General features: G+C 37.4%; 1 protein-coding gene across 3 annotated transcripts in view; it reads right to left on the reverse strand.

The window, feature by feature from the left end:
* The window catches only part of klc1a (kinesin light chain 1a), a 90503-nt gene that overhangs the window by 18022 nt on the left and 47393 nt on the right, over positions 1-25088 (reverse strand). For 2 of the 3 annotated variants that reach the window (XM_028822354.2, XM_028822355.2), the window contains exon 13: positions 23012-23173. In XM_028822354.2, coding sequence (XP_028678187.1) covers positions 23012-23173 — 162 coding nt within the window. Of the gene's footprint in view, positions 1-14445; positions 15036-23011; positions 23174-25088 lie in introns of those variants that run through there. The other variant, XM_028822356.2, reaches the window with a different exon arrangement.

Below are 25088 nucleotides of genomic sequence, written 5' to 3' on the forward strand. Positions count from 1 at the left end.
AAGCTTTGAGTGTTTCCAAGAGCACAGTGGTCTCAATAATTGTGAAATTGAAGAAGTTTGGAACCACCAGAACTCTTCCTACAGATTGTCTTCTGGCCAAACTGAGTAATCTGGCAAGAAGGACCTTGGTCAAGGAGGTGATGAATAACTCAATACAGTAATCCCTCGCTATATCGCGCTTCGCGGCTTCACTCCATCGCGGATTTTATATGTAAGCATATTTAAATATATATTGCGGATTTTTCGCTGCTTCGCGGGTTTTTGAGGACAATGGGTCTTTTAATTTCTGGTACATGCTTCCTCAGTTGGTTTGCCCAGTTGATTTCATACAAGGGACGCTATTGGCAGATGGCTGAGAAGCTACCCAGCTTACTTTTCTTTCTCTCTCTCTTGCGCTGACTATCTGTGATCCTGACGTAGGGGGTGTGAGCAGGGGGGCTGTTCGCACACCTAGACGATACGGACGCTCGTCTAAAAATGCTGAAAGATTATCTTCACTTTGCTACCTTCTGTGTGCAGCTTTTAAGTATGCTGCACGGTGCTTCGCATACTTAAAAGCTCAAAGGGCACGTATTGATTTTTTTATCTGTCTCTCTCGCTCTCTCCTCCTGATGGAGGGGGTGTGAGCTGCCGCCTTCAACAGCTTTGTGCCGCGGTGCTTCGCATACTTAAAAGCAAACAACCCTATTGATTTATTTGCTCCTTTGAAGAGGAAGATATGTTTGCATTCTTTTAATTGTGAGACTGAACTGTCATCTCTGTCTTGTCATGGAGCACAGTTTAAACTTTTGAAAAAGAGACAAATGTTTGTTTGCAGTGTTTGAATAACGTTCCTGTCTCTCTACAACCTCCTGTGTTTCTGCGCAAATCTGTGACCCAAGCACGACAATATAAAAATAAACATATAAACATATGGTTTCTACTTCGCGGATTTTCTTATTTCGCGGGTGGCTCTGGAACGCAACCCCCGCGATGGAGGAGGGATTACTGTAGATATACAGAGCTTTAAAAGTCCTCTGCTGAGATGGGAGAACCCATCAGAACATCAGAAGAATGATCACCTCAGCAGCACTCTGTCAATCAGGCATTTATGGTACAGTGGCTAGACAGAAGCCACACTTGAATAAAAGGCATATGACAACCCACTTACAGCTTGCCAAACAGCATTTTAAAAGACTCTGGTGTGGTGAGACAAAAATTGAAGTCTTTGGACAAAACTTAAAACACTGCCTGGCAAACATCAGGCACTGCTTATCGCTTTTCTAATATCTCTGTAGTGAAGCACGGTGGTAGCAGCATGAGGGTTCTCCTCAGCAACAGACACGGGGGGACTGGACAGAGCTGAGGGAAGGATAAATGTAGCCAAATAAAGAGATGTCCTTGAAGAACACTTGCTCCAGAGTGTATTTGACCTCAGACTGGGGTGACAGCTCTCCTTTTAATATGACCACGAGCCAAAGCACCCAGACAAGACAACGCTGGAGTGGCTTTAAGACAAGTCTCTGACTGTCCTTGAGTAACCCAGCCAATGTCCAGACTTAAAGCCCATTGAACATCTGTGAAGACACCTAAAGATGGCAGTTTCAGATGCTTCCCATTCAATCTAATGGAGCTTGAGAGGATCTTCCAGGAAGAATGGGATAAACCAAATTAAATAATCCAGGTGTGCAAATCTTGTACAGACTTGTACAGGAACACTCAAAGCTAGAATTGCTACCAAAGGGGTTTCCACAAGGTACATATATGAATGAGAAATATCAATTTTTGACTTTTAATAAATTTGTAAACCTTTCTGAAAACATGTTTTCACTTTGTTCTTATGGGTTATTGAGTGTGGACTGATGATAAAAATTGTCAAAGTTAAAAATGTTAAAATTAAACTCACAACACAATAAAGTGTAAAGAAAGGGAATGGGGTCTGTATACATTCTGAATGCACTTATTTTACTCTATCTTGCTTATTTTTTGCCACTGTAAACAAGGATGGTGTCCTCTGTACAAAATATCCCATTAATTCTTGGACTAAATCATAAATATAGTATGAAAAAAGATAAACCATTTGTCATTTGTTCTAAATGAGCTAAAGGAGGCAACAGCCTGCTAGAGCAGTAAAATCAAGAACCACATAAGAAACTCTGCTGAAAGTCCTTTTAAGGAAATACTCATTCCATAATGCACTGCTGAGAAGCTAGTAAATTAATAAAGTGTCAGTCCAGGGTGCACAACACTGAAGGCCACTTTCTTCTTTTTCTGCCATGTTTTCCTACATGGTTACACAAATTATAATTATTTTTTTTTGCCTCAAGCCATCTTTGTATTGGTAAGCCAATGGAGCTGCAGGCAGCCATGAGGTTCAATTAAATTTCAGTGTATCACTGAGGTTGGTGTATTATTACTATTATGTTATATTGGTTGATGTTCCTTTTGTTATGCACTTTTGGTATTCTTTTATTACAGTCAGTCAGTCAGTCTCCAGCCCGCTATATCCTAACACAGGGTCACGGGGGTCTGCTGCAGCCAATCCCAGCCAACACAGGGAGCAAGGCAGGAAGAAACCCCGGGCAGGGTGCCAGCCCATTGCAGGGCTCACACACACCCCCCACACACAAGGGACAATTTAGGATCGCCAAGGCACCTAGCTTATTACAATGTATTTGAAATATTTTCTTGGGCTCTGCTGGTAGAAAACCCTGTAAGTTTCCTCTGTCCCTACAGATCTTCAAACACGGAGAGGTAGAAGCTCCTAGATATTGCTCCAAAACACTATTATCTTAAAATTACTTAAAAGTGCTATCACATCCCGACATTTGAGACCACACAGCAGCAGGACCCTGGGCCTTCTGAATTGCTCTTCTCCGTAACATTATGCAGTAACCTTACAATTGTTCTCCAACTGCATCTGAAAAATTAAATAGTGGAGCACTGAGAGCATCAAATGCTGACTGCTGCATTCATCTCTACTGACTTTTATCAGGAGTCTCCCTGTATGGCCTGAAGGTGGATTTCTATGCCAACAGATTCTTTAATTCAAGCTAAGTATAAATGTATTATCTGCCTCATGGTTAATTACTGCTATGTTGTGGTTATTTGGTCGGTGTTGTGGCTTTAAAAACAGCACATAAGCAGAGCAACCTTCCCAAGATGCGATTCCTTGCATTAAACGTGGTCAATCCCTGGACCTAATGCTGTCTGCGGGGCATGGGGGCACATCCTGTGATACACACATCACAACATCTCAGCACTGCTGCCAGAGGCATTCTAACATGTTACGAGAAGGTCAGCAGTGCTCACCTATGAATTGCATTTAGTTCAGTAATTTACTACAACATACATATATCAATAATCTCTTGTGGATATTTGCCAAAACTACTAATTATTGGATAAAGACACACTGTGAGGAGTTTATGGAAAAGTGTTAATTAGGATTGAATAAAAGATCCCCTGAAGGAAGTTTTGCAAAAACTACAGCAGTAAACTAAATCCTAAGCAGCAGCAATAAAGACATATGTAAAGTGAATGCTAGGCTATGTGAATTAATTTATACACTTAACAGTTTGCTGCCTTTAGTATTAATAACAAAATAACACTTATTAGCATCCAAGATTAGCAAGCTTATTTAAAATTAGGAAGTGAATCTTTAAAACACAATTCTAAAGAAGAAATAAAGATATTTGGTCTTGAGCAATATCTTTACTAACGCTATGTTAAGTTCTAAAACTGATTGTTAAAAAAAAAAAAAATACTTAAGTGCATCTCCATATTTGCAATGTACACAGCTTCAGATGTAAACATGTATAGTTAGCTCTCTTTACAGAACAGTTAATCTAAACTGTTAAAATTGTTTTTTTAAAATTTGTAATGTCTATTTGCTGTGCAATCCATAATTTTCACTCTTGTTGTTAAGTTGTTTCTATAAACTCAGTGAACAGGCCCAATGGCCCATAATCTCTTTCTGTGAGGAATGGGTTTACATGTCCACCTAAAACCTTCAAAACTATGTGAAACCGCACAACGTCACTGATACACAAATACTGTAATTCAAGCTTACAAATACAATTTTCTTCCAATTAATTTTAGAGCTGAATTTAAAAATCCTTTTTCTTACATAGAAAGTCATAACGGGTACACTACAGAAGTCAATGCTCCATATACTAGGGTGTACATGACAATCTCTGAATGTATGGCTGCTGTGAATTAAACCACTGGGTGTGATCCACCTGTCGGTCTTGGATTGAAGACTCATTATTTAAGTATAATGACATACTGTACTGATGCCCGAGCTGCTACTCAAGATGTTCTTCACTGTGCTTATTCATTGCTTGCTAAGTAAATGCAGACATTGTTTTTTTGGCAGTTATAAATTTTGTCTTTTCTCTTCCATGGTGTCACCTGGTCACTTGAATGAGTTTGTGTAAATGAACTTATTTACTTACTGTATGTGATGTTTATTGCTTAAAATTTGGACATTATGTTCCATACTCAAGAGTTTTTTCTTTTCTTTTTTTTTTTTTTTTTTAAATGCTATATAATTTTGGGAAAACATGCCGGGCTGTAAGTGGAACTGCACTTGATAACAATAAATTGAACTGCAAAATTTGATCTGAAATGAACTTGTTTACACATCTTAAGTTTGGCAAGTTAGTGGGAGGTGCAAGCCTTTACTTCAGCAGGCTATGAATGTGACTTTCAAACATCAAATTCCACAAGGTATTGCTCAACATTCACTCCCCTCATCTTTATCTTTATTTTGGGAGTTAAGATGCTTTAGCTCTTGAGCATACTTTAACTGTACAGAAATAATGTTCTGTGTAGGCAACTCATTACAGTCAGCCTTCTGTATCTACAGTGGATTGGTTCCAGGACCCCCCACAGATGCCAAAATCCATGGATGTTCAAGTCCCTTATATAAAATTGCACAGTGTTTGCATAACCTACACACATCCTCCTGTATACATTTGTAGATTAGTTAGAACACCTAATGCAATCTAAATGCTATGTAAATAGCTGCTACACAGTATTATTTAAGCAATAATTAATTCAGCAAATGTCGTGCTACTTTTCAAAACATATTAAGATTTTTATTTTCTCTTTTGAGAGATAGCATTTGACTTTGAGGGATTGCTTTGATTGGTGAATTGCTTTGTAGGAGCCATTTTTTTCACAGAAACAAAGGGTGTACACAATGTGACACCTAAGTCCTCACAGTGCCTCAGGATTGCAGACTGAATGTTTTTTTGTTTAAAGAATTGAGGGGCAGCATTTTGCCTGTGTGTGTGCCTGTCAATAATAACAGTTTAGTTGATTGAAACTGTAGTATTAAATTTACAGTGTACTGATCACCTACAGGCTGTCTGGGTGTGTCCAAGCCATTTCTAGCCTGCTAGATTTCTTTATATATACACACACATGTGTGTGTGTATACATACAGATATAGCCTTACCTATGTTTTAGGTTGGTGCCCTGACCAGGTATTTGCAGGTTGATGAATGGGCTCACTTTTATTAGCTTGGAGCAACAGTTTAAGGAAGTTCAATTTCAGTTCAATTTTTTGGTTAGTGATTGTTTAATCTTGTTTGTTTCAGGGTTTGTATTTTATAGAATATGTGTATGTTGTTTGTGTTTTGTTTAAGAGCTGCAGTGTTGGAGGAAGTGTAAAGATGAAAAATGTTTCATACTTCAGCGACTGGTAATGCTCAGAAGCCAAGATAGGAAAGGTGAGCGACAGTTTTCCTTTTACCAAAACGGCGATTGCTGGAGAACATGGTCTATCAATCTACTGAGTAGAGCAAGGGCACTTCACGCGAGCAGAGCTAGTAAACTGAAAAGCACTGTGGTGGCTCAGCAATTGGCTGCTATATAGCAGCTGTAAATCGACTCCCATGAACCATTTTATTCAACTGCTATGGTGGGAGGCTACAGCAGGGCATGCCTGCAGGTCACTTTATTCATGTGGAGTCATTGTGGTGCATGATTTAAGTTTTTGTAACTTTTCTGGATTTTTTCTTATTAATATTTTTGATCTGCAGTAGGTTGAATCCACACATGTGGAACCCAGAGGGCAGGCTGAAGTTTTATTCTACACAATACCATTTTGACAAATTTGCTTCCTATAGCCATTCTATAGCACTTTAAGTCCTACAACTCTTTTGATTTTTTTTTCTTCTCCTTGAATATGGGGACAGTAATCGCTAACTGTATGTGATTGGTTTGGGGCAAATATTTACCGTAGATTACTACTAAACTCTGAAAATGTACAAAGATCTATTGGCAAAACAAAATCCTAACCCTGTTTAGTTAACAGTGCTCATCCTATTTTGCTTCAGTTTATTATTGTGCAAATGACCTGGGCCACCAAAGACAGTTATTTTTAAAGCTTGTTATCTGGGCAGTAAATATGTAATTACTTGTGAAAACCCAATAATATATTAGAATAAATTCAAATAAACATCTACACGATAAATGTAATGCTGGTGTAATATAAATAAATGCCAGTATTGGATGGTAATCACAAATACTGGTGTATCTTAAGGGGGGCTGTGAAAATTTGAAGAGCTTTACATATGCCATGAGAAGCAAATGTAGCGGGACAATGAGGTAATTTGAGTTATCTTTATTATATATTAATAAAATATGCATTCTATGTGATAATATGAATATGCGAATAAAGTACAGTATGCTCACTTTTTTAGCCAATGTCTTGCATATAATAAACAATATTGGAAAAAATGACTGTTTAGTCACCCAGAAATATTGTGACAAATGACTGACAGGTGACTAACTACTCAGATCTTCCCTTACATATCAACACATCAAAGAGCTTCAGGTGTGTAGGGATGGTGGTAGTAACTGGAGTTTGCATTTAGTATAGTTTGCACACACACACACACATATTATATATATATATATATATATATATATATATATATATATATATATATATATATATATATATATATATGTATATATATAGAACTAGCTGAAATACCCAGCGTTGCCCATGAGGAAAATAAAGTGTTTTTTTTTTTTTGTTTTTTTTTAATTGTTTGAGAAAAATAATCAAAACAAAAAAAAAACAACTTTAAAAATAAATTATCAAACAATGAAAACTCACTAATGTGCTTATATTGCTTACTGAAGTGCCTTGTTATATACAATGTTTTTAGTTTTTCCATCTTTAGCCAATATATAAAGGTTCTTAGGACTTCCTGCCCTTGAACATGCCACATAAAGTTGTCCATGTGAGAAACAGGTTGTGTCCAAATTGACTTCAGCAATTTTCAATGATTGTCCAAATGTTGTGTGCGTCAAGTGGATGATAACAGACATACAAGACCAAATCTCCAATTAGTCTCTTCCAATTGAAACTGTTTTACAATCAATCAAAGGTTAAATATTTTACCGATATAAATAAATATTATAAGTTAAAAATCATAGCTACATTAGGTCTATACTTTCGATTTTGCTAAATTATTTTATTGATTATGAACGTATTAAAAAAAAAATTCTTTGTTTATGAATTCTGAGCGTAAACTGCATGATAACATACATACAAGACCGCAAGACTGTTAGTCTGCTTTATTTATTTATTTTATATATATATTTTTTAAAATTTTATATATTTTAGTTGGGATGCCAGTTCACCCTCTGGTGGTTATTCCGAGTGTCAACTGGATGATATAAGACCGCAAGATCACCCCCACTACCCGTCCCAGAAGGGGGTGGGTTACGGTTGATTTCACCCTACTGTATTTTTAGTTGACCAATGAGAAACGTGTATCCCATTTCATGAAAATCACTCCAGTCATTCGGAAGTGATGCTGGAACATACTTACATACACACACACACACACACACATTGACTTTTTCATAAATTATACAGAGTTTGCATGTATAAATATTTGAAGTTTGTATGTGCTTTGCATATGTTGATATAATATCTCTCGCTCTTCAGGAAGACATACAGCATAGTATGTATACAGTATGCACAAACAAGGCAGAGCAACATTTTCAAATCTGCTAAATTTAATTCAAGGAAAAGTGGTACCTGTTGCCAGTCTCAAAGTACCACTTAGCCCACACCTGTTAACACGCACATACACACGGGCATGCACACATGGACAATTTGGAACCACCAATCAATCTAACCAGAATGTCTATGGAGATGTGGAAGAAAAACTCATGCAGACACAAGAAGAATGTGTAGACTCCAAATGGTTAACCCATGGCACAGAAAACAAATTATTAAAATACTAAGTTGTGATATGTGAAACCTTTTATTCTTACCAAGACACAAAGTATAAAGTAGTTAGTAAGAAATACAAATAAAAAAGCAGCTGGACTTAAAAGAATTAGGAACAGTCAATGATTAATTTATTAAGAGTGCTAGCCAAGGACATGGTCTTACGTGTACTAAACCATTTTAGAATTGTTCTTCACTCTTACAATTAATTTAGTCTTAATTTGAGCAATAAAGAACATAAATGTAAAATTTCCCTTTGTGGTTCAAAGGATGGGTTAGAACTTCACCTCGAGAGCAGAACATGCATTGTGATGGAAAACACAATAAAGAGATAATCCATTTGGTGTTACCAATAATAGGACTAGTACAGAATGGTGATACTTAGTGAACCTGTTGCTGATTGCCAAGTAAAAATTACCATCCAAAGGGGTCTAGGCAGAGGGCATATCTAGAATATGTTAGGCCTCTGATTAAGAGTTTGGGTTGTAACACAGAACGGTAATCAAAAGCCCTAAAATCATGGCACTGGGTATCGAAGAGTTATTTTCCTCTGCAGTAGAACAAAAGCTGATACAACGTTTCCACAAAAATTTTAACTTTTTGATAATGGAAATTTTAACTTAATTTAGGCTGTATTTCTAGACTGAAAATAATGAAAAAGAAAGACAATTCTAGCATACTCAAGTCTTTTATTTAGATATTCTCATTAGCAGGAGACCGATACTCCACATGAATGCTTGACTGTATTTTTTTTTCTTTTCCTTCCACTTTTTAAAAAAATAAGGCACTTGTAACACAGTGTATGGTAGAAAAGTAAGTCCTAACCTTTATAAAAATATGTCAGTGCTTTGAGTGATCTTAACAGTTTCCAGAAGTAAAACTCTGGCGCTGTCGGTTCAACATGAAGGCAACATGTGCCACAGTACATCATGTGTATGGACATACTTAATGTGTGTTCACCCTAGGGAACAACATGGATTTGAAATTAAAGCACAGAGACCAACATTTAATTAACAGATGAAATAATTTTTACAGTTCACTAATATACACTTAATTAGGCATAGGAAATTGAAAAGAAACTATTTTAATTGCAATGAAAACTATGGATTCTTCCAGCACATAGGATTTTCTCAAAGTAAGCAAAGAATCTTGAAATTCTGAATGTTGGTTAAACTATTGCTTTAATGTGGGTGTAGAACACTTCTAATTCTCCCAAGAGCACTCTTTTCTAACAAGCATGATTGTCTTGGAAATCCTATTTAAAATTATGTTTTTTCAATGATTAACAGACAACCTTCAGTCCTATGAAATAGGGAAGAGGGTCACAAAATTAAAAATACTCGCACTCAATTTGGGCATCTTTAACCATGCAAAACGCATTAACAAGTGATTTTGAATCTAATTTTGGGTTTGCCACTTTTAGAAATGTTACCATGCTGATAGTGCTGTTCAAAATCATTTTGATTTTAAGTATGTCTTGTGATTGTTTCAGAGGATTTGCATGCAGTCAGAGAAGCACTATCGAAATTCATCAGTATGGTTAGGGTTATTTCTATTTAGTATACAAGGATCAAGTAAATATTCTTAAATCACTGTAAACAAATTGTTTACTGGTACTTTCAATTATACCTCCTTAACAAAAGGAGAATGTGTAAGGCAACAAGCAGGTTTTTGGGTTTTTTTTCCCCTATACAGCATTTGATTTCAAATTCCAGGCATTTAAAAAAATAACATTATTGCCAACTATAGGAAGAAGTAAGTATCTACAACAAAAAAACATACAAACAGACAGACTATTAAAACAAGGACAAACATCTTTGTAATATAACATCTGGCATATATTTACAGTAATATGATAAAGTTCATATGAGAGGGAACCCCTCTCAGCCTGCATAATAATTTACTGTACTTTCAACAAAAAAAAAAAAAGATAACAGTGGTATGCCTTTTACTTCCTAGGAACATCCGAGTACTGCGGTGTTTTCCGAACAAAGATTTTTAGTGAAGCAGTATTTAGTTGTATGAAATTAAATCAAATGTTAAAAACTGGGTACCCTTGTAATTTTGCTGATTTGAATGCATGTAACTGCTCAATGCTGATTACTTGCAACACCAAATTGGTTGGATGAGCTCGTTAAGCCTTGAACTTCATAGACAGGTGTGTCCAATCATGAGAAACAGGTATTTAAGGAGGTCAATTGCAAGTTGTGCTTCCCTTTGACTCTCCTCTGAAGATAGACAGCATGGGATCGTCAAAGCAACTCTCAAAAAATCTGAAAACAAAGATTGTTCAGTCTCATGGTTTACAGGAAGGCTACAAAAAGCTATCTCAGAGGTTTAAACTGTCAGTTTCAACTGTAAGGAATGTAATCAGGAAATGGAAGACCACAGGCACAGTTGCTGTTAAACCCAGCAGGTCTGGCAGGCCGAGAAAAATACAAGAGCGGCATATGCGCAGGATTGTGAGAATGGTTACAGACAACCCACAGATCACCTCCAAAGACCTGCAAGAACATCTTGCTGCAGATGGTGTATCTGTACATCGTTCTACAATTCAGTGCAATTTGCACAAAGAACATCTGTATGGCAGGGTGATGAGAAAGAAGCCCTTTCTGCACTCACGCCACAAGCAGAGTCGCTTGTTGTATGCAAATGCTCATTTAGACAAGCCAGATTCATTTTGGAACAAAGTGCTTTGGACTGATAAGACAAAAATTGAGTTATTTAGTCATAACAAAAACCGTTTTTCATGGCGGAAGAAGAACACCACATTCCAAGAAAAACACCTGCTGCCATCCATCCATCCATCCATCCATCCATTGTCTCCCGCTTATCCGAGGTCGGGTCGCGGGGGCAGCAGCTTGAGCAGAGATGCCCAGACTTCCCTCTCCCCGGCCACTTCTTCTAGCTCTTCCGGGAGAATCCCAAGGCGTTCCCAGGCCAGTCGAGAGACATAGTCCCTCCAGCGTGTCCTGGGTCTTCCCCGGGGCCTCCTCCCGGTTGGACGTGCCCGGAACACCTCACCAGGGAGGCGTCCAGGAGGCATCCTGATCAGATGCCCGAGCCACCTCATCTGACTCCTCTCGATGCGGAGGAGCAGCGGCTCTACTCTGAGCCCCTCCCGGATGACTGAGCTTCTCACCCTATCTTTAAGGGAAAGCCCAGACACCCTGCGGAGGAAACTCATTTCAGCTGCTTGTATTCGTGATCTCGTTCTTTCGGTCACTACCCATAGCTCATGACCATAGGTGAGGGTAGGAACATAGATCGACTGGTAAATTGAGAGCTTCGCCTTGCGGCTCAGCTCCTTTTTCACCACGACAGACCGATGCAATGCCCGCATTACTGCGGATGCCGCACCGATCCGCCTGTCGATCTCACGCTCCATTCTTCCCTCACTCGTGAGGGAACTCTTGTTCACACCTGCTGCCTACTGTCAAATTTGGTGGAGGTTCCATCATGCTGTGTGGCTAGTACAGGGACTGGGGCCCTTGTTAAAGTCGAGGGTTGGATGAATTCAACCCAATATCAACAAATTCTTCAGGATAATGTTCCAAGCATCAGTTACAAAGTTGAAGTTACGCAGGGGTTGGATATTCCAACAAGACAATGACCCAAAAACACAGTTCGAAATCTACAAAGGCATTCATGCAGATGGAGAAGCACAATGTTTTGGAATAGCCGTCACAGTCCCCTGACTTGAATATCATCGAAAACCTATGGGATGATTTGCAGCAGGCTGTCCATGCTTGGCAGCTATCAAATTTAACTGAACTGGAGAGATTTTGTATGGAAGAATAGTCAACAATACCTCCATCCAGAATCCAGACACTCATCAAAGGCTATAGGAGGCGTCTAGAGGCTGTTATATTTGCAAAAGGAGGCTCAACTAAGTATTGATGTAACATCTCTGTTGGGGTGCCCAGATTTATGCACCTGTCTAATTTTGTTATGATGCATATTGCATAATTTCTGTTAATCCAATAAACTTAATGTCACAGCTGAAATTCTACTGTTTCCATAAGGCATGTCATATATTAAAAGGAGGTTGCTACTTTGAAAGCTCAGCCAATGATAAACACAAATCCAAAGAATTAAGAGGGGTTTCCAAACTATTTTAAAATGACTATAGCTGACACCAGGTTATCACAAATGTGTTCTTAGATATTTTTCAGGTAAGAAAGAAGTTTCAAGTTAAGGTAGTCACTGATCATGGTGCTAGAGACTGGCAACATGCTGCATGTTGATTAGCACATGCAAGTAAGAATTTCACTATACTCTGTATATATGACATAACAATATAAATCTGCCTGTGAAGGTTTTTAGTCAAGAATGTCATGAGGTATCTTTATAGTAAGTTAGACAAATTAACTTGCTGTCATGAAAATATTTTTCCATTCATCTGAAAATATTTTTAATACAAATTTAATTTTTTGCAATAGATAAAATTTTGCATTCACCACCCATGAGTTAATGTCTGAAAAAGAGTTCACCCTGGGCTTAGTGGAAGTACCATTTCATTTTCTAGTGTCAGAACAAAAAAATAAATAAAACAAAAACAAAAATGCACAGTACTCTCTCTGCATAGTTGTCTCCTCTTGGCTAACATTATTTCATTGCAAAGTTCAAATTCTGACTGAAACAGTTCAGCAATGTCAAACCCAAAAACCCAACAGTTGCTATAGTATATGCCTCTTTGTCAATCATAATGTAGCAGAGCATTGTTTTATCAAGTTGTCCATCTTCTACTTTAATGCTCTTGTTAGATTTTGCACCATCTGAATCTCCAGCAAGAAGCTGTTTTGAACATACTTTGTTTCAACCTTTCATTCTGGGTGATGAAGTGCACAGTGACATTTTGGCATTAACATTTTTAAAAATTCACCATGTATTTGTTTGAGATGAAAAGTTTTCCACTATCTTCACCAGGCTGCCCACTTCTATTCACATTTCACTTCAGAGCTCAGGGACGACACTTTCAGAGGTATGTCTTCTGCCTAGTATATCATACCATCGATTATAGGTATACAACATTCTTTAAATGCTTTTTCCTCTCAATACTCTTGAAGGACACTGCCTCTTTTGCCATATACTGCATACCTGCATTTGTACATTCTTGCTATATCATACTGTCATGTTTATACGTGTGTGGTCTTTTGCCAAACCAGTCAAGTACAGACTGACTAGATTCATGCCTTATCTTTGGATTAGTAATCACCTTTGATTTTAATAAAATAAAAGGTGCAACGCCATGGATCACAAGTGCGAATATCAATTAGTTGTATGTAAATACACCTTTGCAAGTAAATTCTTTGTAACAAGGCAATAAGTGCTATGGCTTAAATCAATGTGATGTACAAGCTCCATGTACATATTAATTGTGAAAGTTTAATTTTATATATAATGGGTCATGCTAAGCAGCTTCTTTTCTTCAGTATTGTGCTTTATTGCTAAATCTACCCTTTTTGAAAGATGGCTAATCATTTAAACTGGAGCACAGGTACAAAGAACCCACAGGTATGTGTATACTCTATGTTATGTACTTTTGTAACCATGAACTATCCGTAGCAGTATAAGTAAGAGTTCTCTATCGCAATGTCCTCTGAGTTTTTTATCCTCCTTTCAATTTTATTTAAACCTTTTACAAACTAAATACAGGGAGTATTCACTGACAGGTAATTGCAGGTCTCTTAGCAGTTACCTGCTGCCACATGCTATGCAATAACAGTTTCTGCCGTTGGCAGGGTATTCCAAGGACAGTCATCAGCTGACCAAAATCAATAAGCAGAAACATGACTACTTAATATGCAGGCTGTAGGTCAGGAAACATTATGAAGAGTAAATTAGAAATATGCAAATAAAATAAGTAAAAGCAATAACCAAGGGTAAAGTACAAAAGTATAAGCAAACCAATATTAATAAAACATAAAAAGGAAGTATCCAAAAGTAAAAGCAAAGAAGCATACCTATTGAAATAGTACAAGATAAAACAAAAGTATGGAAAAATTTAAGAAACTGGAAATATCTGCTGAAGAGTTGCACCTTAATTACCATAATCATGGACAGTTTATTAGCGACAAAACCACATACTTTCAGGCTCACCATTAACCATCATGGAAAAAAATGGGACAAAGATCTATATTGGAACAACTGTTTATTGCCAAATGCAATACACTGCGTAAAAAAATCAAACAACATACCACAGATTGGGGTCAGTTAGAGTAAGTTTTATTAGAAGGCAGAAGTACACAACACACAAAGCAATTAAAAAGAGATTAGTAGGAGAAGAGATTATTTAAGGAGAGGAATGAAAGGAAGTATTACACATGGCTTTTTTATTGTGTGGCAATGTGAAACATTTGATGAATGTTCACTTGACATTACACATGATTAGGCACTAAACAGAATGTTTCCTATCAAACAAATATTCTCTGTATAGTTTAACAATCATGCCATGTCACTGATAGTCAGATCTCAGTACTTTTGTTAGGTTTCAGTTGCCACACCAAATAACTATTAAGAGAAGCAATCTTCCACCTAGATTATACAATGATCTAAAGCAGAGACCACAGATCCAGTAAAGTTTGACGCACAAAGCTTACTAAGAGCAGCTACATTTTGTGAGAAATAGGTTGGTTTTCAAACTGTTTGACAGTACAGAGAGCATCAGCTGATAGGGTGAAATATGCAGAGGTGGCTAATACACAGCTGGACAAAGTATTAATAGCTTCACAGCAGAGAGGGTGCCCACCATGCAGAAGACAGTAATTAGAACTGCAAAAGGCATCTACTAGGCCTGTCAAACAGGAAATAAAGAAGGGAAAAAGAAAGAGAAAGAGAGTAAGAGTCAAACTGTTGCATATGTCAACAGTTTCATTTGGCAAAACCAGTATTACCAAACAGAGCCCAGTAGATCATTTAATCATGGTCACACAGACTTATTCTGAATAAAAATTAATCGACAGAAAGGTTCTGCCTTCTCTCAGAAATACATTCCATAATTCACTGCCCTGTCCCCAGAGTGCTGTTAAAAGCCAGTTAATAAAGAAACCATTCACACTGTATAACTGTGACTGGCTACATAATTATTAAAATAACTGTACAATGGCAAGTTAAAACAGTAATACATAGCAAGTCAATAATATTCAAAACTAAAAGTAAGGTGTCATAATTTGTAAATATAATGAGATAATTACCAAGAAAAATTAAGACGACCTCAAATGCTGTGAGTGGACAAAATAAGCTAATTATTAGTAGAATAAAAAGGTAATTAAAAATTGCTAGAAGTAAATAAATGGAGAAATAATAGTTGACAAATGCAGCTAAATAATGATTACAATCAAGCAAATTAAAAAAAAGAATTATTAAGGGTGAATAAGAAATCTGTGTAAATAAAAGATAAAGTATAATAAACACACAATCAGTAACAATTAGGCAACAGATAACATGAACTTTCAATTATCTATTTTGCAGTTAATAAAAACTGATGCTGGCAGGTGTGTTTATTGATCCATTATTTTATACCATTTTCAAACAAATGCAAGATAAGTTAACTTGAACCTCTAAATGAGATCCAGTGAGAGAAGAGGGGTTTATGTTCATGTGTATGCCTTGTGATGCATTGGTGCCCTGTCTATGGTTGGTTGGTTCCTGCCTTCCCTCAATGCTGCTGGAATAGGCCCCAGCCTACCATGACCTCCAAGTGGATTAGACAGGTCTGAGAATGTATGTATGATGAGCTCTGTGTTAAACTCTTCTTTATCAACCATGAAAACAAATCACAAGGAGGCAGACAGCGCATGAACATCCTTCACAATATCAACCCTAACCCTGAAAAACACTTTTTAGTTCTTGTTGCCAAATTCAATGTTTCAGAAACATTTCCTTGAAACAGTAGTACAGTATCAGCATTATCTTCTTTTGAGACACTACAGAGATTAGTGTTTGTTCTTTCATTAATCATTTATATTTTATAATACTATGTTTAATTCATCCACTAATAAAATTAAAATATATAATTAAAAAATGTAATACTTGTAAAGAATCAAAAAAAGATGCAAGGCATCATATGACTTGACAAGTTTAACCTGCACTAAACTTTAATTAATCCATTTTATAATATTTTCTGTCCAATTCAGATTTAGAGATAGTAGTTAAAGGAGTCAAGGCAGCAAGACAAGAACCCATTTTAAGTGAATTGGCAGGTTTCAGTAATTACTAAGTTGTTTCCATATTTAAAGGCTGTTAACTCACTGAAAAGGCAGCTATAATGTTAATAATAATAATGTCTGAATTTAATATGAGCAGATGTCTATAGCTATGTCTGGATGAAGTACTGGTTCCAGTTTTTACTACAGTCAACTGTAGCTCATACCATCATTGCAGACAGTATCAGACTCTTAGGTGCACAATTCACCTACTCCACAAGGAGACAGCATGTGTACAAGAGGTATTCAAGATAAACAGATATGAATGTGGCAGGTTCTAGAAACTGGGTAGGACTTGCTCAGTTACTAAATCTACCAGTTACAATAAGTACAGCATGTCTGATAGTAGCATACAAAGCTACTATTCTGTACACTGAAGGACTCAAGTACAATTGATTTTTGAGAAAGAGGGGGAAAAAAGATGCTTTCAGTCTAGATTTCAATAATAGCTGAATGCGCAACACATCCTTCCATGTACATACAGTCAGGTGTTTTGCTCAGGCATAAAAATGAATTTAAACAGTACTTTGCCAAAAAACATTTTGTTGATCATTGTTATCAGAGTGTAAAGGAGGAGAAAACACAAAATGTTTTTGATGTGCCATTTAAAGCCACAGAAAACTAATTATTGAGAGACTTATTTATTTTAAATCACATTCAATTAATAATACACTAGTGGAAAGTGAAAACCATTTGGAATGAATCGAGTTTGGAATGCTGTAAAACAACATGGTAAAAACAGAGAGCAGATGGTGATCAAAATCTTCAGGTTAGAGGAGGACCTTTTGGCAATACCGAATATGCTGAAGGTCACACCACTGCTGCAAATAAGTGGTACTTACAGCATTAAGGAAGCAAATGTTTGTGGCACCACGTGCTGTACAGTACTTTGTGTAGTGTTCTTCATGCCTGGCAGTTGTCACTGTGCATTGCTCATGCAATTATAAAAATTTAAAAAACGGTAGAGTGTGCCTTTGTAAGGCAGGATGGTCTATCTATCAAAATGAACACATATGATGGAGGGGTCTGCGATGCATTGGTGTTGGAGATGGTTCTGGACCGCTCAGATGTATGGATGTTGCATCAGAAGTGTCCACTCTGACCATATTCAATTCTTTAAGAATTCATATTCTTAAAACAGGACTGCTTACTCATTTGCTTGCCACCACCAAGTAAATGGAGGGAAGAATAGTAGTATGTTGTGTTTAGTGAAGAAAGCAGATTTTGCCCAGGGACATAACTGTCCAAGGGAGACATGGTGATTGGCCTCATTCACTCATGTGTACACTTGCAACAAAGAGCCCATAATGGGCATTATGGAGTGGGTGCTATTAGGTCCATCGCTTGTATGAGTAATTTATTTGTGGATAGAGGGGAAACAGACCAGGGCTACCTATGTAAAGGGTCATCATCAAGCTGGTCCTGCTGATATTCCTATGTGAAATGGGAGATATCTTGCTGGAAGAGTACAGTGCCCGCACATGCAACTGAGTTTGTTCTAGAGGTTGTCTTTCAACTCCCCCACAGTCAGCATGTCTACTGAAACTCTCCCAAAGTACACTGGAGATTATGTCTCCTACACCCATCCACCGACGATGAATCTTAACTAGTTGCTTCTCCAGGTTGAGAGGACATGGACTTCTATTACTCAGCAGAATATTTATCATCTATATAACTGTCTGCATCCCAGAGTGCAGGCCTGTATTGTAGCTTGAGGAATATCATTGTGCATATGTTATAATACATGGCACCGTATGTGCTGAATATAACAACACTAGGGGGCTCCGCCCCCTGCTCGCTTCGCTCGCCAACCCCTGGCGTTGGGACATGAGAAAGAGTCAGATGTATGAATTAGATATAGAATAGTGTGCAGCTTTGGATGATGCCCATAGAAATAACAAATAGAGTGTTTGTCATATATTAATGTTTTATTGGAATATTTCTTTGTATACAACATTAGTAGTAAAGATGGTGTCTTGTCCTTGAATGAGTCTTCCTTGGCATGGATTATTTATAATTTTAACTTTAACGTCAGATGAACGGCGAACACGTGAGAAAGCAACATAAAGTTGTCCATGTCCAAAAACGGGTTCAGAGAGGTAGATGCCAACCTTGTCCATGGTTTGTCCTTGTGATTTGTTGATGGTCATGGCAAATGCAGGTTTAATGGGGAACTGTCGGCGTTTCAATGTAAAAGGTAATTCTAGCTCAGAACTTGTAAGGTCAATTCTAGGAATGAGAACAGTATTGTTAGCATGTGATCCTGTAAGAACTGTCGCTTGAATAACATTGCGTGTCATGGTGTTGACGACTAACCGTGTGCCATTCCATAAACCCTGTTTTGTGTTAAGGTTTCTTAATAGCATGATTATTGTTCCGTTTTTAAGGGCAAGGTCGTGTTGTGGTAATCCGGCAGGGTTAATAGTGTTCAAATATTCTAAGGGGAAATTTATCTGTTCATTGTCGTCATCAGAGTCAACTTTGTCTGAGCTTAGAAAGATCTGTGTCTCTCCAGGAAGTAATGAAATGACTTGGTTATTAATGTGATTAACATTAATATTTTTTGGACATAATATAGTGCGTTGTGTTAACAGGGGTATTTGGTCTAATGTGATTGCTGTTCCAAATATCTCTTTTACTAAGTCGTCTGAGATAAAGGATTGTGGAATGGAAATAATATCTGGGTGAAGTCCATCTGTATTTGTGAGTGTACCATTTCCCAGTTGTATTAGCCAACTGTTATATTCTGGATCTGGACATCGCATGTTTTGTACCAACTGTATTGTTTTAAAGCAATGCCAATTGTCTGCGTATTTTAAGGTGGACTGAATAATAGCTGAGCGCATGGCATGTGGAACAATAGCTAAGCATTGTCTAAAATCTCCTCCTAATAAAAGAACTTTTCCTCCAAAGGGAATATTATTATTCATCAACGTTTGTAGAAGTTTATCAATGGTGTTGAGTAAGTGACTGGATGCCATTGTACATTCATCAATAATTATCAGTTTTGCAAGACGGATGTCTCGGGCATTGCTACTGTGAATGTTCATAGTGGATACTGATGTCTCTGTGATTGGGACCGGTATTTTGAATATTGAGTGACATGTACGACCATTTATTAACAGATTTGCTGCCACTCCGGAGGATCGCAGTCACTGTTAATATGTTTCCTTTTCTGCAGTTGAACGGTTAATAGTGCTTTATTGTAAGGAGATCCACCTATGCTGACACCTATGCTGTCTAGTGTGAAGGTGTTGACGTTCACTTTAGAATATGTGGCTTTGGGTGTCACTTCTTATGGATGTGTGTGTGTGGGGGGGTTAGGGGTGAGGATTGTTGTTGCGCGAGCGTCTTCTTTCTTTTTGTGTTCCTGTGTCTTGTTTGAATCCCCCTCTTTGTGTGTGTCCCATCCGTTGCTTGTAGGGTCTGTGGGGTGGGCTTCGCTCGCCAACCCCTGGTGTTGGGAATGACAAAGAGCGTGATGTATGAATGAGATATAGAATAGTGTGACGGTGTAGATGATGCAAATAGAAATCAAACAATAAAGTGTGTGGCACAGTGTAAAGGTTTATTTGAAAATTTCTTTGTACACGCCGTTTAAGTGTAAAAGGTAATTCCAGCTCAGAACTTGTAAGGTCATTTAAGATGGTTATTGTTGTGATCAGAGTCAAGTTTGTCAGAGCTTAGAAAGAGTTGTGTCTCTCCAGGAAGTAATGGAATGACTTGGGTATTTATGTTTTCCACATTAATATTTTTTGGACATAATATAGTGCGTTGTGTTAAAAGGGGCATTTGGTCTAATGAGATTGCTGTTCCAAATGTCTCTGTAACTAAGTCGTCGCAGATAAAGGCTTGAGGAATTGTAATAATATGTGGCTGAAGTCCAGCTGTATTGGTGAGTGTACCATCTCCCAGTTGTAATAAGCAATTGTTATGATCTGGTTCTGGACATCGCATCTTTTTTACTAACTGTATCTTTTGAAAGTAATGCCAATTGTCTGCGTATTTTAAGGTGCACTGAACAATAGCTGAGTGCATGGCATCTGGAAGAATAGCTAATCACTGTCTAAAATCTCCTCCTCATAAAAGTACCTTTCCTCCAAATCTAATATTATTATTCATAAACGTTTGTAGAAGTTTATGAATGGTGTTGAGTAAGTGACTTCATGCCATTGAACATTCATCAATAAACAACATTTTTTCAAGACGGATGTCACGTGCAGTGCCACCGTTAATGTTCATAGTGGATACCGATTTGTAGGATCTAATGTAGTTGATAAAGATTTCACTTTCAGGTACATCGTCAGTTATAAGCTTCTGTAGATATTCAGTATATGAATGTAAAGGAGGCAGTCTAATTTGACCCTTTTGACAACAACGTGTAAATGTATAACTTGTATTTCCAGTTGTTTCTTCAGGGAAGTGAACTGAATGACAATGATTGCAAATGACATTCATTAATCCGAATGAATTTTCCTGGTGTATGTTTTCCTTGTGCCGTTTGAGAGGCGCGTTGTTGCATGTGTAGTATTTGGGACGTGTTGTTTTGGAGCTGTAATCGATTTGCCTGTGCTGTGTGAGACGCCCGTTGTAGCCTTCGCTGCCATTAACGTATGTCTGAGACGGGAGGTGTTTCGTTTTGAATCCGTGCCTGTTGCGATGCAACACTTTGATTGATAGTTTGCGTCATGTGGATCTAGGATGTAGATTTGTGCATATTTGCGTTGTTGATTTGTTTCAGGGTGCACTGTTCCAATGCGATGCAGTATTTGTGCACATATGCGAAAGCAGTATGGGCCATTGCCTTTTGGTGGCCTGATATTTACTCCGGTATATGCAAAAGCAAATGAACTATTGTAGGATCTAACGCAGTTCATAAAGTTTTTACTTTTAGGTACATCGTTAGATAGAAGCTTTAGTTGAGCTTTGCGTTTTTGGAGTCGAGACATTTTTTCTTATGGATGTGTGGGGGGGGATCGTTGTTGCGCGAGCGTTTTGTTTCTTTTTGTGTTCCTGTGTCTTGTTTGAATCCTCCTCTTTGTGTGTGTCCCGTCCCTTGCTTGTAGGGTCTGTGGGGTGGTTTTGTGTTCTTTTTTTTGGTCTTCCATGGGCTTGTTGAATCCCCCTCTTGGTGTGTGTCCCGTCCCGTCCCGTGCCTGTAGGGTGGCGGGGGTATGGTCGTGCCTTGCTATTGTGCGCTCGTCTGTTCTTTTTTTTTGGTGTGTTTAGTTTCGTGTGCAATGTGTTTCGTGCTTTCCCCTCGTTTGAGTGCTCTTTAATGTTTTTTTTCCTTATTTTGGTGCTTGTTGAGCCTCATTTTTGTGACTCCTTTCTGTATGTGCTCACTCCTGTTTTCTGTGCTCTTGTCGGACTCTTTTTGCGCCTGCGTCTCTCGCGGACTGTTTGTTGCGCCGGCGCAGTACGTCTTTTTGCAGCTACGGCCCATGGCCGGATGTGCCTGCGTCCATCATCCGGTTTAGCATTCTCGGTTAGTAATATGGATTGCATCACCTTGTGTGAGCAGATTTAGCACACTCAGATGATTCTCTTACTTGAATCTCAGTTCTGTGGTGTGAAACACACAGGGCCTCCTTCTTTCACTTTCAACTAATGTAGTCTGCACTTATCTCTGGCTTGTGACCCACTCTATTTGGCACTCATTGCACTTCACAGAATTCTGTCATTTCATTGTAAATGCTACAATAATGACTGAGGAAATTACCATCTCTCAACCCTGAGAGCCAGTGGCCCATCGTCTATGAATCTAGAGGGATGAAATAAACAGGCAAGCAGAAAATATTTTAAGTTTTACAAAACACAGATGTCTATTTCTTGTATTCCCAGCGAATTCTGCCTAGTCATATAGGATGTGAAAAGGTTAATGTGGAGTATTGTCTAATTGGAAACTTTACTGCTTTGAGTTTTTTCTGTGTGCAATAATTGCGACATATCGTGCAATGGGAAGAGAAGATCTCCCCGTTACCTAAGGACAAAGGATCCTCCATGTCATGAGATTCACAAAACAATACGAGATGGGCAATAAATATTTAGGCTAAATTGTCAAAGGCAAAGATAAGGTAATAAAAATATAGCATGGGTTAAATCATCTCTTATCATTTATGTTACAGCTGAAAGAGATAGCTACTTCATATTAAGCAAATCAGAAAGATGCTTAATACTGTACACTGATGGATGGCAGTGGGCTTAAAATAAGTGACTAGAAGATTTCCTGCTCACTTATAATACAAGTAACATGTTGTGTCGTGTCATGTAAATAGGACGTTTTATTGTAATTTTACACCATCACAAATGGTAAAATAACATTTTTATGCACATTAGACACTAATTTTTGTAATTTTGATCAGCCCAAAAGTAAATTCAGGCTACAAACACAACAGAGAACAAAGTATTGCTTTATAGTGTAAAAACATCTTTTCCCTTTGGCAACTTTTTATAAATAGTGTATAAATAGTGTAAAATTTTGTATAAATAGTGTAAAAATCCTATAAAGCAGGTTTTATATTTTTTGGACTTATAACACTGTACAACTCTGTACTGTACTTACCCCATTCCACTCTACGCTCATACTCACTTCCTCCCCACCATCTGGGCCACTTTCATATTTTACCACATCCATATTAAGGCTCTCTCTGCTTTGCCTCTTCTCCAGGTTTTCAGGGTCATTTAACACTTCTGCCACTTTTTGCTTATGAACACTGTCAAGACCCTATAGAGCAAAATACATAGGCAAGAAAAAAATGAATTCATTTTCTTTTGAAGAAAAAAAACTTGACAGTGACTAGAAGTTTTTCTGTTCACCAATGTTTTAATGAGATAACACACAAAGACATTTAACTGACTTTTCTTAACCTGATGTCTTATTTCTATCCCACTTACATGAAGTCACAAGTTAATTGCAAGAATAATTAAGATTGTCAAAAAAAGAAGAAGCCATATATATATATTTTTTTATTGTTTTTCACGAGAACGTAATTTTGGGAAAAAAAACAAAAAAACGGAGGAAATCATCCACTCTGTCAAGCTTTTTTGGCTATCATGTTACTTAATTTGCCATAATAAGTCATCCAAATACTTTTTAAAGCTGTCAAGGATTCTGATTTAGTTACATAACTCTGAAGTCCACACCATAAAATGATGGGTCAAGCACAGCGAGCATCACAACAGATTTGTAAAAAACATGCAGATATTAAACAGAGTAAACCAGCCTTAGAACATTAATATATGGAAGTGCCCACTAGATTCAATATGTTAAAATGGTTGTTTCAGTTCAGCCTCTGTGTGTGTGTCTCATCATAAAAAGGCGACACCTTAAAAAAAGTTTCTGCTATGTTGATAAATACAATAAAACACATACATTAACTGAGAAGATACTTAAACTAGATTCTGCTACTATGTACTTATATAAAAACTCCTATATATTTTTTGATTTCTTGCAATTGAATGGTTTGGTATTTATGACTTGTCAAATAGTAAGCAGAAGAAAAACTATCCAATTAAAACAAGCTAAACGCACAAGTATGCACCTAAGTATAAAACCTACAAGCACAGGACTGGGATTACAAAACAACAGTTTAGCTGAAAAGAGCTAGACATAAGAATAATTCCAGATAAAGCTGTTAAACATGACAGGCCTTTATTTAGTAAGAGCTTTACATTTTTTGAACACAGGTATTACAAAGAAGAGACCAAATGCCCATCAAAATCACTGCTGATTAAGCCAGCCAAACCATCAATGCTTTATTGTTCAATTTTTACATCAGAAACAGCAAAGCCTCAAACAATCTTGTGAAAAGCCTATCAATGTTGAATGTTTTGAAAATATTTCCTTTTGCTAGTGCTGCTTGCTTTATGTTCTGGTGAATATTATACTTATTATTCAGGTCATTAAATAGGGTCTCAGATAAACATCACTTTTATTTTATCAGTGTTGACTGCATAAAAACAGAAATATGTAAGTACAAATGATTACCTTCAGGTTATTTTGTAAAATGTTTATTTTTTTAAGGAATAAATAAGTGTTTTATAATTACATGTTGAAATTTTGCATTCATTCTTATCATTCTAATGGAGTACTTATTTTAAATAGTGACCAGATAAAATGTACATGATTAGTAAGTTACGATGTTCCAGGTCTTGGACAACTAGGGTGACTGGACAGTAAAGGCGATGCATTTCAGTATTTAAGAAATAAGTTTGGTCTCAAGAAAAGTGAAGCCAACATTAAGGAAGGTGTTTTTGTTGGCCCTGAAATTCCGTAAACTGATGCTTGACGATGAGTTCAAAAAGAAACTGAAGCCAACTGAATCAGCACCCTCATTTGTGCAGGTTGTCCAGAATTTTCTTGACAATCACAGAGCAGAGAATAATTCTGAGCTTGTGGAGAATATGCTGAAAGTATATTAGCTTACGGGAGCCAGAATGTCACTGAAGATGCATTTTTTACATTCTCGACTTTTTTCCACCAAATCTAAGCGATGTTAGAGATGAGTATGGGGAAAGATTTCATCAAGATATAAAGGTGATGGAAAACTGATATCAGGGAAAATTCACTCCGAGCATGATGGGTGACTACTGTTGGTTCTTGCAAAGAGAGACAGATGTGCAGTACAAGTGCAAAAGCG

This window comes from Erpetoichthys calabaricus, chromosome 16, assembly GCF_900747795.2.
Source record: "Erpetoichthys calabaricus chromosome 16, fErpCal1.3, whole genome shotgun sequence".
Lineage (NCBI taxonomy): Eukaryota > Metazoa > Chordata > Cladistia > Polypteriformes > Polypteridae > Erpetoichthys > Erpetoichthys calabaricus.